Source organism: Mya arenaria, chromosome 1 (genome assembly GCF_026914265.1).
Source record: "Mya arenaria isolate MELC-2E11 chromosome 1, ASM2691426v1".
Taxonomy (NCBI): domain Eukaryota; kingdom Metazoa; phylum Mollusca; class Bivalvia; order Myida; family Myidae; genus Mya; species Mya arenaria.
The window spans coordinates 51,996,939-52,011,867 of NC_069122.1; the positions used below are offsets into that span (position 1 = coordinate 51,996,939).

The 14,929-nt window shown below is 34.4% G+C and overlaps 2 protein-coding genes across 7 annotated transcripts in view; one reads left to right on the forward strand and one right to left on the reverse strand.

The window, feature by feature from the left end:
• Positions 1–4,402: 4,402 nt before the first annotated feature.
• Positions 4,403–10,259, reverse strand: LOC128239370 (uncharacterized). 2 transcript variants are annotated; one of them, XM_052956103.1, is made up of 2 exons: positions 9,671–10,259; positions 4,403–5,986 (listed from the first exon to the last, which is right to left on the reverse strand). In XM_052956103.1, exons 1-2 carry the CDS (start codon positions 10,151–10,153, stop codon positions 5,942–5,944), a joined length of 528 nt encoding a protein of 175 aa, XP_052812063.1. In that variant the 5' UTR covers positions 10,154–10,259; the 3' UTR covers positions 4,403–5,941. The 2 variants fall into 2 exon arrangements, with proteins under 2 accessions (XP_052812063.1, XP_052811989.1); XM_052956029.1 differs by lacking the exon at positions 4,403–5,986 and adding an exon at positions 6,015–9,178.
• Positions 10,260–10,383: 124 nt separating this feature from the next.
• LOC128240033 (GATOR complex protein WDR24-like) overlaps positions 10,384–14,929 on the forward strand; it is a 31,902-nt gene continuing 27,356 nt past the window's right edge. For 2 of the 5 annotated variants that reach the window (XM_052956878.1, XM_052959031.1), the window contains exons 1-4: positions 10,384–10,473; positions 12,897–13,002; positions 14,102–14,206; positions 14,688–14,804. In XM_052956878.1, coding sequence (XP_052812838.1) covers positions 12,957–13,002; positions 14,102–14,206; positions 14,688–14,804 — 268 coding nt within the window. In that variant the 5' untranslated portion in view covers positions 10,384–10,473; positions 12,897–12,956. Of the gene's footprint in view, positions 10,502–12,057; positions 12,151–12,896; positions 13,003–14,101; positions 14,207–14,687; positions 14,805–14,929 lie in introns of all 5 variants that reach the window. The other 3 variants (XM_052958295.1, XM_052957624.1, XM_052959698.1) reach the window with 3 other exon arrangements.

Sequence of the window (14,929 nt, forward strand, 5' to 3'; positions counted from 1 at the left end):
TCCGACGTAGCATATATGACGTAATTGTCGTAATTTATCACGTGGTATACACACACTGGTCTAGCAATTAAGAAGTTATGGACCTGAAACAAAACACAGCTGTAAGACCTTTGATCCAAATGTGATCATTGGCTTTTACGCAGTTATATTGAGATTTAACTTCGGTTCTAGCCAGCTGAGCGATCATTTCCCCTTCACCTCTTGGCCCGGCAAGATTCCAAAAAAAAAATATGCACTCTTTTCAAGGTGGTATAAAAAAGAAAAATCATGTACAAAAGGATGCTGAACGTTAATTAGAGCATTAACTATCTATCGGGCCGTCAGGCACGCTGCGTGGACGGTAACGGGGCAAGTCTCGTTACCGACTTGCGCGCGTGCCCTAAGTTGGAATTTTCGATCCGGACGGGAAAAAAATGAGTGATATCTTTTCTTGCATAGCTTAAATTATCAGTTTTGGGAAAAAATGACGTTATTTACTGACGTGATGAAATTTTGTAACTTAAGATTACTATTAACGTCAAATGTACTGTTTAAATTATCGTGCAGACAGTTTCCTAAGTAACAATGTTTTCTCAAACTATTACTCGACTTCCAAAACTAAAGGGGTCATCTTACGACCTATCGGAGGTGTTTCATGGTCCTAGACAGTTTTCGAGTAAATGTACGTATGGACGAGGTTACAATCTAAACAGTATTGTCCGTGACCTTGACCTGTGACTAACACACAAAGTAGCATCTACATGTTCTAGTCAATAATCAGTTAAGTTGCATTGTCTTAGCTCAAAAACATTCAGTGATCAGACAAGACTTTCTAGTTTCTATACAACATTGGCCATGACCTTAACCTACTTACCCCCAAAACAATAGACCTATTAGTGGCGTATAATACACATGTTACTATAAATAGTAACATTTACTATCATTGACAAATGACAAAACATATGTATTATACAGGATAATACATGGTTGACCATGGCTTTTGGGTGATAATTGCCCCAGTGAAAATAATTGCCCTCGGGGAATTATAAATTCCTTCCACTGGGGCAATTATCAACCAAAAAGCCATGGTCAAACATGTATTATTCTATAAATAACCTACCTGTTGGTGTCATGGTCATCCTGGTGAAGCAGTGATGACTACGTGGTACGCTTATATAGTCGGACTCTGGATCAGAGAATTTTGGGTTCGATCCCAGCTTGTAGATTCATCACTTTCAGCCAGGAATGGTAAAATGTTGATTAATCACAAATATATAGGATAAATTTAAATCCCTATGTATATTTATCGTAATAAAGCTCTTAATTAAGGCCTTGCCATCCAGACATTTTGAAACTTGTTCATCATTAGGACAAATTTGAATCTAATTAACCTTTACCCTTTTGTTTCGTTCAACATCGATTGTGACCATGCATGACCTTTAACATATACCAAAACAAAGTGTGTCATCTACTGTTCAAGTATGTAACATACAAGTATAGTTATGTCGAACCGGTTTAATGTTATTGCGCGGACGAGGACATGCATTTTACATACAGAGCAAAACACACACACTAAGAGTCATTATCGGTCAAAATGAAACTTCATGGGCAATCAAGAGGACCAGAATTCGAATCGGGCACATATGAAATCCAGTTCAATCATGCTAATATGGTTACCGAGCTATGTGCATAACTCAAGTTATTGAAGTAATGAGAATGTTATTTTCTTGGTCAGACAAAATAATTAAATGTACCGAAAAATAAACAAGCAAATTCGTTGAATTGATATCCCCCGCCTGATTAGGCAAGTTCATGGATTGGAAATGGAAAGTAGGTTGAATATTCCTACATTAACCTGTAATATGGCTGCAGAGAAATGGACCGTTATGAACATTGGATATAAGTTCCGAGTTTGTTTGCAATTATTTGAAATAAAAGTTTCGTATAAAGAGTAACATTTGAAATAGTTTCTATGAATTTGAATGATTTCAAAGTGAAAGTTCAGATATGTCTGAAGTAATAACTAACTAGTGACCTATTTTTTGTATCATATGTGGCCCAATTTAAAACATGTCCAAGAGTTCATCAAGGAAACATTCTGATCAAGTTTCATGAATATTAGACAATACATTATGCCTCTACTGTGTTTCAAAGATTTTTCTAAGATTTGACCTAGTGACCTAGTTTTTGACCCCATGTGCCCCACTTTTACAAGCGGTCCATATTTCATCAAAGGGTACATCATGACCAAGTTTGAACATAATCCGACCAATCATTTCCATTCCGGACAAAAAATACAAGATTTGACCAAGTGACCTAATTTTCGATCATATTTGACACAGTTTTAAATAAGTCCCAAGATTTCATAAAGGAAAACATTCTGATTAAGTTTTATGAATATTTATCCATGTATACTGCCTCTAATATGTTACAAAGATTTTTCTGAGATTTGACCTAGTGACCCACTTTTTTAAGTGGTCCATATATCATCAAGGGGTACATTCATGACCAATTTTGAACATAACTTGACCTATCATTTACCATGATATATGGTTCCGGACAAGATTTGTTTTCTAAGATTTGACCTAGTGACCTAATTTTCGATCATATGTGACCCAGTTTTATTTACGACCAAGAGTTCATCAAGGAAAACATTCTGATTAAGTTTCATGAATATTTGACCATGTATAATGCCTCTAAGTATGTTCCAAAGATTTTTCTAAGATTTTTCCTAGTTTTTGACCCAATGTGACCCACTTTTGAAAGTGGTCGAGATTTGATCAAGGGAAACATTCTGACCAAGTCTGATCATTTTCTGGAATGACTAGACGGACAACGCCAAAACAATATCCCCCTACCGAAATCTTCGATTCGGCGAGGGATAATAAACGAGAGCGCCGCGGAACAAACGCAACCTGTTGTTTTAGTCTAACATACAACTAGACAATAGTTAGGTACAGAGGACTGTATCTTTCTGCATACTGTGTTCCATGTTTATTTGAATACCTTCGAAAGTTCAGAGTTTATATGCCCATAGCGTAAGCTTTTGCACAACGCCGACAACAACACACTTCCTCTGCAATTTGGACAATCTAACATATATTGAACAGAATTTCATAAATACAAACATAAAGTCGTTTCATTTTAATTGCGTAATGGCTCCCTACAGAAATGTGCTTCCTGTAACTTTCGGGAAACTCGGCCGATTGTGTCAAGTCATTCCAATCCTGACTATGTCGTGACAGATACTGCTGTATCGGATCAAATCCATACAGAATGTACAAAATCGTAGTGTTGTCTAAACGGTGTCTGGACTGTATCCTGTGGAATGGGTGCGACCTAACCGTCACTGGAGAAATATGTCATTGCCCTTGCTGGCCCTCCGTTAAGATTGTTATTCTGCCATTTTATGTTGTAGTAGCATAGTGCACATACATAATGTAACCCTGGTTGGGGGAAGGGGCTTATTGAGGTACCCTGGTTCTTTAACGTGCACCAGTGTATAGCACTGTCACACGGGACCCCCATTAAACGTCCCTTCCTGAAGACGATTAGTATTTTTTAAGTGATGCGACGGGGAATCAAACCTGCGACCCCTGGATTGAAAGTCAAAAGTGAGTTACCACTAGACCATGGATCGGCCTGTGCTGGCCATTATTCAATACTGATCTTATCCTTATCCTTAGACATGCCTCGGTGATTCCATTCAGCTTATTGGTCAGCTAAATATCGGGCTAATCAAAACACTTACGTAGTTTCTAATGTTAAATTTAAGTTCAATCTAAGTTGCTTATTAAATGAGATCTTGCAGATGTCTACCGTCAGCGTCGCTTCAGTCTTTGTCTGATCGCATCCGGGATAATCGGGACGCATTCGGTACAGAATGTTCAATCGGTTTCCTTTTTACCATGCAAAAGGCACATCGGATCAGAATCTGAGAACAGAATAATCGGGACGAAATGGACTAGTTCGGAACGGCCGATTCGGTATGCTTCCTGGACAATATCTGATTGTTGTCGTGATTGAATGAATGTTTTAACATTTTTTTATTTCCAGCTACGAGTCACAGGATTTCGATCGGACTTTTGACACATTTTAATCGGGAATGGTTATATATCAAGCACGGCAGTAAAAACGAGAATGTGTGAGGCATTATTGACACCTTTCGGCAAAAAACAATTGTCATATTTTTATTGTGAACAATTGTGGCGCTTTTATTTGAACTTGTGACGATAATTTATCATTGTGCCGAGCAAATTTGCCACAGTTCACGTGTAAGGTTCCGATGTCTGATCCTATAAAATGTGAACGAGTCCCTCGGTTGACAAAATAGTTTATCACAAAATATGTATCACAGATAATGGTTGGTTGATTGACCCAAACGTATTTTCAAACAATACACAAAACAAATATGCAGGACATCATGTTAAACATAGTACAGAAGCTGCAAATGTAAGCTTATATAAGACTAGTCTATACATTTATTTGTTATTTATTTTATATTTGTAATAAATATAATTTATTTTAACCATGCATATTATTAATACTCAAAGTAATTTAAATAATCATTTCACCGCAGTAAAGGTGGCTCAACAAACAGAAATAATTGCCAAGATGCACGACCGTATAGAAGTGGGTTCCACCGCTATTTTTAACCAGAAAAAATGTCCTCCACGATAGAGTTGATATTTGACAATCCACTGGTAATGAAGCGTGTATATGCGCATGGTGTATATCGACATGTTATCATAATACCACGCTCCACTGTTACATTTACAGGTACCTTAAAACCAACTGTAGCTTTTATTTTGGTGTTCAAGATCTTCGTGACCGTGACCTTCGGCCATCGAAATCAATAAGGGTCATCTGCTGGTCATGTTTAGCCTCTCTACCATTTTTAGGACAGTACGTAGAAGCATTCACCAGTTATAAACCGGACGAGCTTTTTGTGACCGAGGTCAAAGAGACCATGGCCTTCGATCTACATTCGGAACTCCTCGGCCATTTTTTTTTCAAAAACAACCTCGGATGTATTTGGACAGTTTACATCCTCAAAAAGAGGTACGTTTAAGTCCGCTGCAAGTAGATCGCGTAGTAATTTTATTTAGCAGTTAAACTTTATGTCTTAACTCTCGGGAATCTTATTTATGTTTGCAAATATACACTTCACTGGTAATCAATTTAAACTTAGATCAATAAATACAATTCTAAAACACTAAATTTAATTAACGATGTAATTCAAACAAATACGAACTACTTCAACTGATGTACCGGCATACATCCGAGGTTGTTTTTGAAAAAAAAAATGGCCGAGGAGTTCCGAATGCTTCGATCTACTGACCTTAAAATCAAGAGGGGTCATCTGCTGGTCATGACCAACCACCCTTTTAAGTTTAAGGACCACAGAACCAAGTATACTATAGTCACTAATCGCATACTTTTGGGGTTCAAAGCCATCACGACCGAAAACTTTTACCTTCTGGCCTCAACATCAAAAGGGGTCATCGGCTAGTCATGACCAACCTCCCTGCCGAGGACCGTAGGGCCAAGCATATTTTATCGGACAGGCATTTTTTTGTCAAGTCACCACGACAGTGATCTTTGACCTACTGATCTCAACATAAATTGGGGACGTTGGCTGGCCCTGACCAACCTCCCTGCCAAGTTTGATGTCCGTAAAACCAATCATACACTAGTTATCAATTGAACAACGTTTGTTCTACCGACCGGGGGTCATAATGTGACAAGCAATATATACCCTCACTTCTTTGAAGGGGACATAATAATAAAGCCACAACAAAGTGAAGCCAAAACAGAGTGAAGTGTTTGTACAAGAATGGAAACAATCGATTATAAATCAATCATTGATCGGTTTTCAATGGATAGCAAAATTAGGTCTGATTCTCAAAACTACCACCATAAGAAAAAGATCTAAAGCTACAGATGAGTATGTCCATTCCCTTCATCCGGGTGTCATGGGCCAGAGTGTTTTAACATCTGCCTTTCTCTGAAATGAAAACAAACACTGTCAATGACTATGCTTTGTAAATGTTCAAGAACAAAATCTTATATTAAACATTTGGATAAAATGAATGCAGTAAAAGATAACTCTTGAAAATCTATTGTTTCTCGTTTGCCATCGTTTTTTAATCTTACTTTCTTTTCCAGAGCACAAGAGTATGCCATACTGAAGTATATGTTAACGTTTGAAACATGATTTTTCCCAAAATAGATTTATGCAAATGTTTTGAATTATTGAAATTCATAATATTATAGTTATAATTATGGCGTCGCTAAAATAGTTAGCATTGTAAGATAAAAATATTATTAAAAATATTTTACTCCAAAAACCAATTTCAAAATTTATCAATTGATCAATAAATTTACCTCAATTTAAAACACATCATATTGCAAAATATGTTTTTGCAAAATTTATAAGATGTATTCACAAAATCCTGGTGAGTTTTTGACCACTGAATATGCATGGTTGCAAGCCCCATTATGGTCTTATGGTACTTTCATGAAGTGTACATGTAAAGTTGACTGGAAAATAAAGCTGTAACAAAATTGTATATTTATAATCCTAATATGTGTATTGCATACTTTTGGCAGGGTGTTGAGCAGTTTTCTCACTATCAGTTTAATAATCAGTACAGTCATGTTTAATAGTATACCGGCGACTGATTATAAGTACAAATACATTTCCAATCATTTTAGTACTTTGTCTATTTTAAGTTTTGCACACATTTTACGAATCCTTCTCAAATTTTACCAGGCTTGGATGGAGGGCCAGACGGATTTCGCAAACTCTAGTACCGGTATATATATTATCATGCGATCAATGATGTTTTTTTGTCTTTTTCCCAAAATATCTGTGAAACTTAAGAAATCAGTACTAAGCTTCATAATTTAACCCTAGGCTAGACATTTTTCAGTACCTGCTCTAAGATAAAGTATGGTACATGTTTAACAAGAGCTGTCACAGCGACAGCGCGCTCGACTATTCTGTCGCTTTTCAGTGTGAGAAAGTCACAAAGACCCATAATTTACATTATATGCAAAATAGAGTTATCTTACTTGATTAGTTCAGTCTGTTGGATAGTTGGAAATACACAAAGTATTTGCTGAGATATTGACTTAAAATGTGGTATGCTTGAACGTTGGGTATCGTTGTGTTAAGTCTCAATGCAATATACATCAAGTTGTATACTGAGTTATTGACTTACATGTGCTTACATGCAAACCCTTAACCATGATTGCGAAGTCGAATAATAAAGGGGCAAAATTTATATTATATGCAAGATAGAGTTATCTAATTTAATTTATTAAGAAGGTTGAATGGCTGGGAGCCTGTGTATAAAGTTTCAATGCAATAGATGATGTATTCACTGAGGTATTGACTTGAAAGTGGTTACATGCAAAACCTTAACCAGAATTTCTATGTCAAATAAAAAGGGCCATTATTTGAAATTAAGGCAAACTAGAGTTATCTTACTTGGTTATTTAAGTAGACTGGACGGTTGAGTACCATTGTATAAACTCTCAATGCAATACAATTGAAGTAGTTGCTGAGATATTAACCTTAACCAGACTTTCTAAGTCGAATAATAATGGGAAATTATTTGTATTAAATGCAAACTAGAGCTATCTAACTTGGTAAATTAAGTAGGTTGTATGGTTAAGTACCATTGTATGAAGTCTCAATGCAATACATCAAGTAGTTGCCGAGATATTACCGGTAACCTATGTGTGCTTGCACGCAAATTCTTAACCAGAATTTCTAAGTCGAATAATAAAGGGCAATTATTTGTATTAAATGCAAACAAGAGTTATCTCACTTGGTTTATTAAGTAGGTTGGATGGTTGAGTACCATTGTATAAAGTCTCAATGCAATACCTCACGTAGTTGCTGAGATATTAACCTATGTGTGCTTGCATGCAAAACCTTAACCAGAATTTCTAAGTCGAATAATAAAGGGCAATTATTTGCATTAAATGCAAACTAGAGCTATCTAACTTGGTAAATTAAGTAGGTTGGATGGTTGAGTACCATAATGTATGAAGTCTCAATGCAATACATCAAGTAGTTGCTGAGAAATTAACCTTTGTGTGCTTGCACGCAAAACCTTTACCAAGGTGTGACGCCGATGCCAGGGTGAGTACTGACTGTAGTATAGCTCTCCTTATTCTTCGAATAGTCGAGCTAAAGACACATGGTGCAGCACCCTTCCAGAAATCTTAAGATCAAACCCTGATCAATAAGACTAATAAATAATTATAGTGAATGCCCGTTGGGTCCAAATTTTAAACAAAATTGATATAATTCTTGTATTGACGGTTAAATTTAGGTAGCAGTATGAAGATTTACTAGGTGTTTCAAATTTTATTTATAAATCATAACAAAGGCTTATTTATTACCAAAATGTCATAGATGATAACAATTAGTAACTAACATTGTATTGTAATGAATCCTGTAATTAATGCAAGTAGGAGAACTCAAGGTGATACAGATGAATATATATATAAATATGTTCATACATAAAAGCAAAGTGGTAATAAAATTCAAGGTATTTACAATAATTCATCCACTTCAAATTTAATCAGCATAAAATGTAAAATATAAAATAACGCAAATTTATGAGAGATGTAATGAATGTTTCAATTTGTCCCTGCCCTAATCATGATGAAGTGATCGCTGCCTTTTCTATTTTCTTTATGAGATGGCGGTTTATATTTTAATATATACAGATTAGAAACATACTTTTACTGCTGCAGTTTCCTAATAAACTCACTTCAACAGTTTCATGCCATGTATGGTACTGTAAATTATAACTCTTCATTACATATAGTTTACATACATGCATTACAGCATATCAACCTATTTAGTGAGATCAGATCCTTACAAGGTTTGTAACATTCTTTTCTGCATATATAATGAATTATGCTGTTATAACAGCCACAAAACCACACACATATTTTTCTTTCCACAATTCAGCAAATCTTATCATCCCAAAGATGTCTCCATGATATAAAATCCAATCGGTTAAAATTCCAGTAAAAATCCTTGCGTCCGATCAATGTGGTTCTATGTCTGAACTAAGACTGGATTAAGATTATGCCATGGATCCTCAACCATACTTGAATTGTAATAATCCTCAATACTATTACTTCCGCCGGGATTACAATTAAATCTTGGTGTCTGTGAAAAAATATGTAATCAATTGTTATGCATTTTTCTTGACATTTATGATTGAAAATAACATGTTAGATTACTAAGAATATAAAAAAAAAAATTCAGAAGCCTCAAACATCAAATTGAAATACAAGACTGTATTTATATAAAAAGATTTTAGCACTAGACAAAGTTATTGAACTCACATACATGTATAAAATATAAAGTTTTAGGAATGTTTTCAAAATCTTGTATGTTGTTACGACATCTTGCTATGGCAATACTATATACAACTATCAACATTTGCTGTTTCTTTTACAATGAGATATGGTTCGATTCTCGGCTAGAATTGATGTCAGTTGGGTTTGTGATCATATTTGCCTCCAATTGAATTCAAATGCTTATATATCATGAAAGACTTTGAACACCTTTTGCATTCTAACTTAAAAAAATATTTTACTAAACTTGTTTTGCAAATATTGATATAATCATGTTAAATACTTTGGATCCAATTTATACCTTTTCAAATGTTTTTGTGAACGACTTTCTGCCATTGCCTCGACCAAAGCTTTGTGGAGTCTTGAAATTGGCAGGTTCTGACATCTGCCTTTGGTATTCCACTGGACTGTATGGGGAGTATTTCATGGGTGGACCGTGACTGGGACTAAACTGATGTCTTGGACTCATTGAATTATGTTGAAAATGTCCTGAATTTCTACTGTTATAACCCTGATGATTATAGCCACGTCCACTATGTCCATTATTATACCCTCTCGGTGAATAAGGTGACTGATGCCTTGGACTAGGTGTTCTGTTATATGCGTTTCCTGAGTTATTCATAGCCGGGCTGCCAAATGGAAGTGCAGGGCTACCAAACGACGGCATTTTGTTTGCTGACCCTCCGAAAGACTGGGCTTTCATATTCTGATTTGGCGAATTTTTCCTACCAGACCCATCACTTTGCTTTAGGTTCGTATTTTGGTTAAAAGGTATGAAGTCCATGATTATTTCTTTAACGCAAAATCTGTAAATATACAATGTCTGATATACTAATTTGTGTAAAAAAAACAAAACAAAATAATCAAAGATTCGCCGGAAGTTTAAGTAAGCCAAATACAAATGGACTGGTTCTTGTTATGTTTAATTGTTTAAGCGCTTGATTTTCTATATAATGTGTTAAATGTAAGCGCCTACAAGACTCAGATAGCTCAAACCAGTCTATTAGATTAGTACTCATATTCTATCGAACCATTCTTAAGTCACAACGAAAGTAAAATTGATTTTTTGCTTAAATGTGTGGTGTCTGTTGAAACAAACATCAGGTAACAAACCAAATGTTCATTACATCAGGTACGATAAGTGCTAAACAGCATGCAATGGAAGATAAGTATCAGTGAATAAATAAAAAATCTAACTTAAATAAATGTTGATTTATCAGTTGTATATAGTATATAAAAACTATATTTCAACTACATTAGAAACACATTAATTCAATAGTGTATCTGTTTCATGATCTTTTTTAGCAGGCAGATAATAAAATTGACTCGAATTACATTAAAAAACGGTCTGAAATTATTTAACTTACGTTTTGTTTTTCAAATGATTCGTGAAGCTGTTTCAGTTAGCCATAGACTGTTCCAAATCCAATTAATGTAATTATAAGTATAGTAAAACTTCATTAATATAAAAAAGATTGAAGTTTAAACATGAAAATCTTTGAAAACAATGTAATCAAGTTTGTAATCAGCCTCAGGTTATAGTCAATTTGTCTACAGTCTCAGATGTTGACATCTGACGATCTGTCACTGTCTTTGCACTTGTTGATAATTAGTTTGTTTACCTAACAAAATTGTAGAGTAATTAAAGTCATTATCAGTTAACACTATAGATATGCTTGCCTGAAAGGTGTCAACAAGTTTATAGTTTCTCCTTACATGGTAAAATAGTCAGCTCATTAAAATCAGAGTGACACTGAGGAACAGTTCCTCTAAATTCTACAGTACATTGTAGATTTAAGTTGGAAAAAATGGCCCTTTTTCAACATTTAGCCTTTAGGCGATATCATATCTTTTTTTTTCATCATCAGATTTTTGCAGAAAGATATTGGAGCAGGCAGGAGAAATAAAACAACAACAATTTATTTCAACTAAATACTGGAGCAGAGAACCTTCTTTCCAATATAATTTCTATTTAAATACTTAAAGTGACACTCTTATTCAAAATCAATATATACACTTGTATGACAAACATAAATTTGAGTGATAAACCTTTAACTACTTTCTAAATAATGCATTTATGGAAAATATTAATTACTGATAGCAAGATTGTAACCATGTATCAAATAGCTGAAAACGCAAGAATATGAAATGATTTGTGATTTCTTAAAGATTTTCTGTGATCTACTCTCGTCTCATAATGTAGAATTACCTTGTTTTCTGCACCTTTCTTTGAAATTAAAATCGGTATCTTTCATAAGAAGCATTGTTTTTGAAATTAATTCATCCTTTTTGGTATATATAAAAACAATTACATTAATTATGGTATATTTTATTTGGGAGTAAGAGTACATCTTTAATAGAAAACTTTTTATAAGGCCAAAAAATGGTTTGGTTAGGGTTTACCGGTTACATCCTTTTCAAAAACATGTAGGGTAGGTAGGCCTTTTTTATCAGCCTTAATCAGGGATGTGATTTGTCCGCGAATTCGCGGAATTCCGCGGATCTAATGGCCCCTAGAGACCCCCCCTCCAAAAAAAAAAAAAAAAAAATATATATATATATTCTTTTTTTACCTGAAAAAAATTATTTGGTTGCTTTCAGTTTTTTAAGTTAATATTCAAGTTTGCTTCATATTTAAAGTCAGGAGAGCCCTCAAAAGAGCTTCTAAAAAGCCATTTTCTTCTACAGCAGTGCGCTTTTGACCCCAAGAGCGCCCCATAAACCCAAGGCCGAAAATGTTTCAGCCCTCCAGCTGCCAGGTCAATCACATCCCTGCTTAATGTAAGAATGTTTTTGTCATCATTGGAAAATGGTGTTAAAGTATTAGATTCTGTATAAAGCTTTAAAAGTTCTAAACTACATATATAAAAACACACACTTAAAACCCCAAATGTTTTTGTTCCTTTAAGGTCTAAGCAATTTGTTCTCCTTTTTTCATTTCAATTTGTGGTAAATAAAATTGACCCAGCAAGAAAATATTTAATTTAATTAATTTCATGAAACTTTCACAATATTTCCTAAAATGACGTTAAGTATAGAAACTTAAGATATAACCTGTCTTAAAATTTGTAATATTTTATAAATCTGCCAGTTATGATGACCAGGCCTTTCTGAGTTATCGAAAAAATCTCAGATATATTCAGGGTTCCTTAAATTGGAGAGGTTCCAGAATGAAATGTTTTAAAAGAAATAAATGTATTTAGTTGAATAGTTCTGGAAGCTGGCAAAGACATATAAATTGATATAATAACATGCATTTAAGTTGTTTGGTATCAAATGTTCACATTATCTGCATCTTTACTAATAAATTAACAAATGCGTTTTTTGGTATTCTTTCCGATTTTGGGTGGAAAATATAGGAGCGGTCGTTAAGAAAACCTTTTTTGCCTTTTTTTTAAAAAACATTATTATTTTTCTAAAATATTCATCAAAAAAGTTTTAACATTTTGAATAAGTCTTAAATATACTTTGATACTCTTACATATCTATTGTTGCAGCAGTTAACTTTAAAATACTTATTTTTCTAGATGTGCATGATGGGAAAGTTTTAGAATCTTGGCCTGACTCCTGTTCTCTTTGCTAGCAACATGCAGGCCGTGTCGCAGAACATCTCCAGGATGGTGCATGACAGAGGTATGTGCAATGTGATTTAAAGCTGCACTCTCTCAGATTTACCATTTTAACAACTTTTTTATTTTTTGTCTTGGAAAGAGCAAGTTTTTCCGTAAATATCTGCAAACCAATGTTATAAGATTGCTGACTAAAAATCAGATTGTAGATTTTCATATTTCGATTCAAAAATTAATGTTTTATGGTTAATGTAAGAATGTTTTTGTCATCATTGCTAACGGTTTAAGAAAAAGGCATAAAACATTAATTTTTTAACTTAAATATAAAAATCTGTGATCTGATTTTTTGTCGTCAGTATTATATCACTCAGGTTTCCATGGATTTTCACAAAAATTGGCTCGTTCGAAGACAACAAAGAAAAGTTGTCAAAACGTTCAATCAGTGAGAGTGCAGCTTTAAGGAATTCGACCCAATTTAACTAGTTTTCTTAGTTTAGTTTAAACATATTTATTAATGTGAAACAAGTTATTACTACGGTATATATTAATCAGTCTTGTTGGCACAATTTTACGGGAGAGTGTGGTCTTGTGTTGTGGGGGAAACCAGAGTACCTGGAGGAAACCCACTTGTCGGGCTTGGTGACCACAAACCAAACACACATGCGCCCAGGCTGGGACATGACATGAAATGATCTAAGATGAAGTAGGTGAGAGTGGTTGAGTGATTTCGGTGTCTGCCTCTCACACAAGAGGTTGCGGGTATGATCCCCATCAGGGGATTCTTTCTCATGGCCTCTTTAAGTTGACACCAGGAGTACTGGTTTTACCCAGGGATTGAGAGTTATTCTTATCAGCTTTCAGCTGTGTTCACAATCATGCTAAAATAAATAAGTATAAACTTAAGATGAAGATATCCTAAAATTTTGAACTGCTCAACTCACTTCTGCAGCTTCAATACTGACTACCAGGGGTATGTTGATATCATACATACATATAATTGGTTATATGGGTCGAATCGTCTTGATACAGAAGTAGGTCATATTTCTAGCCTTAACTTAATTGTTCTCTTTATTTGCAGTACTTATTTTTGGAAAACATACATGGTGCAAGCAGTTTTTTTAATGAATAAAATGTAACCTTTGTGTTTTTGTTATTTTTGGCAGTTGCATCATCAAATCCTGTGACCATGTCCGTAAATTGTGGTGGACCAATCAGTGCGATAGCTCAGAACAGGGATGGAACACAGGTTGTGGTCGGGGGAAGGACAGGTATTAACAAATTGTTGAAGACCCAAATCTTTTTCACATGAAATGGAAAAAAAGGGGCTTATAAATAATTTTGTTAAATATGACCTTGTCTGAACAACATTATTACAGTAATTACTTCAAAGCTGGATCTTAAAACCAGTTTTATTAGCATGTAATTTAAAGAAGTCTATTAGAACTGCAGGGAGCATGAGTTGGTTCTATAGCAAGTATGACATAAGCGAGAGATATGATGTCATTGATTTCATTGGGCTGCACCAATGGTGTTACATGTTGTGAAGGTCATAGATAATTTCAAGGTTTTTTATATTCCTTTTTCATGTAAAACATGTTTCACAGGATGCCAAAAACAAACAAATTCTTGAACACCCTTTTAAATATGTTTCTTATTGTTCCAGTTCACTAGTCATTGAATTTCTTTTATAAATTATCGAAGTACATTTATTCTTTTTTCACTTTCAATAACAATATTTATTTTTTCCAGTTTTTAAGATCTACAATGTGGAAGATGACTGTTTTGAGGAGAAGTTTAACCTGCGTGTTGGCAAACATGTCAACCTTAACTACTGTGCCCTTGACATTGCATGGAATAACATTGATGGTATTTTAGCACGTTATATGATTATGGAACATAGCACTTTCATAGAAATTAAAGGTGCACTATTACTCCTAAATAAGCTTGAAGACATTTAATAGAATTCTTTTAAAATACCAAAAAAGGATGAA

Coding starts and splice junctions, on each gene's coding strand:
- LOC128239370 (XM_052956029.1), bottom strand. CDS start 10,153: ATGGACTTCATACCTTTTAACCAAAATACGAACCTAAAGCAAAGTGAT. Junction 9,179..9,670: donor TCACAAAAACATTTGAAAAG/GTATAAATTGGA, acceptor ATTTTTTCACAG/ACACCAAGATTTAATTGTAA.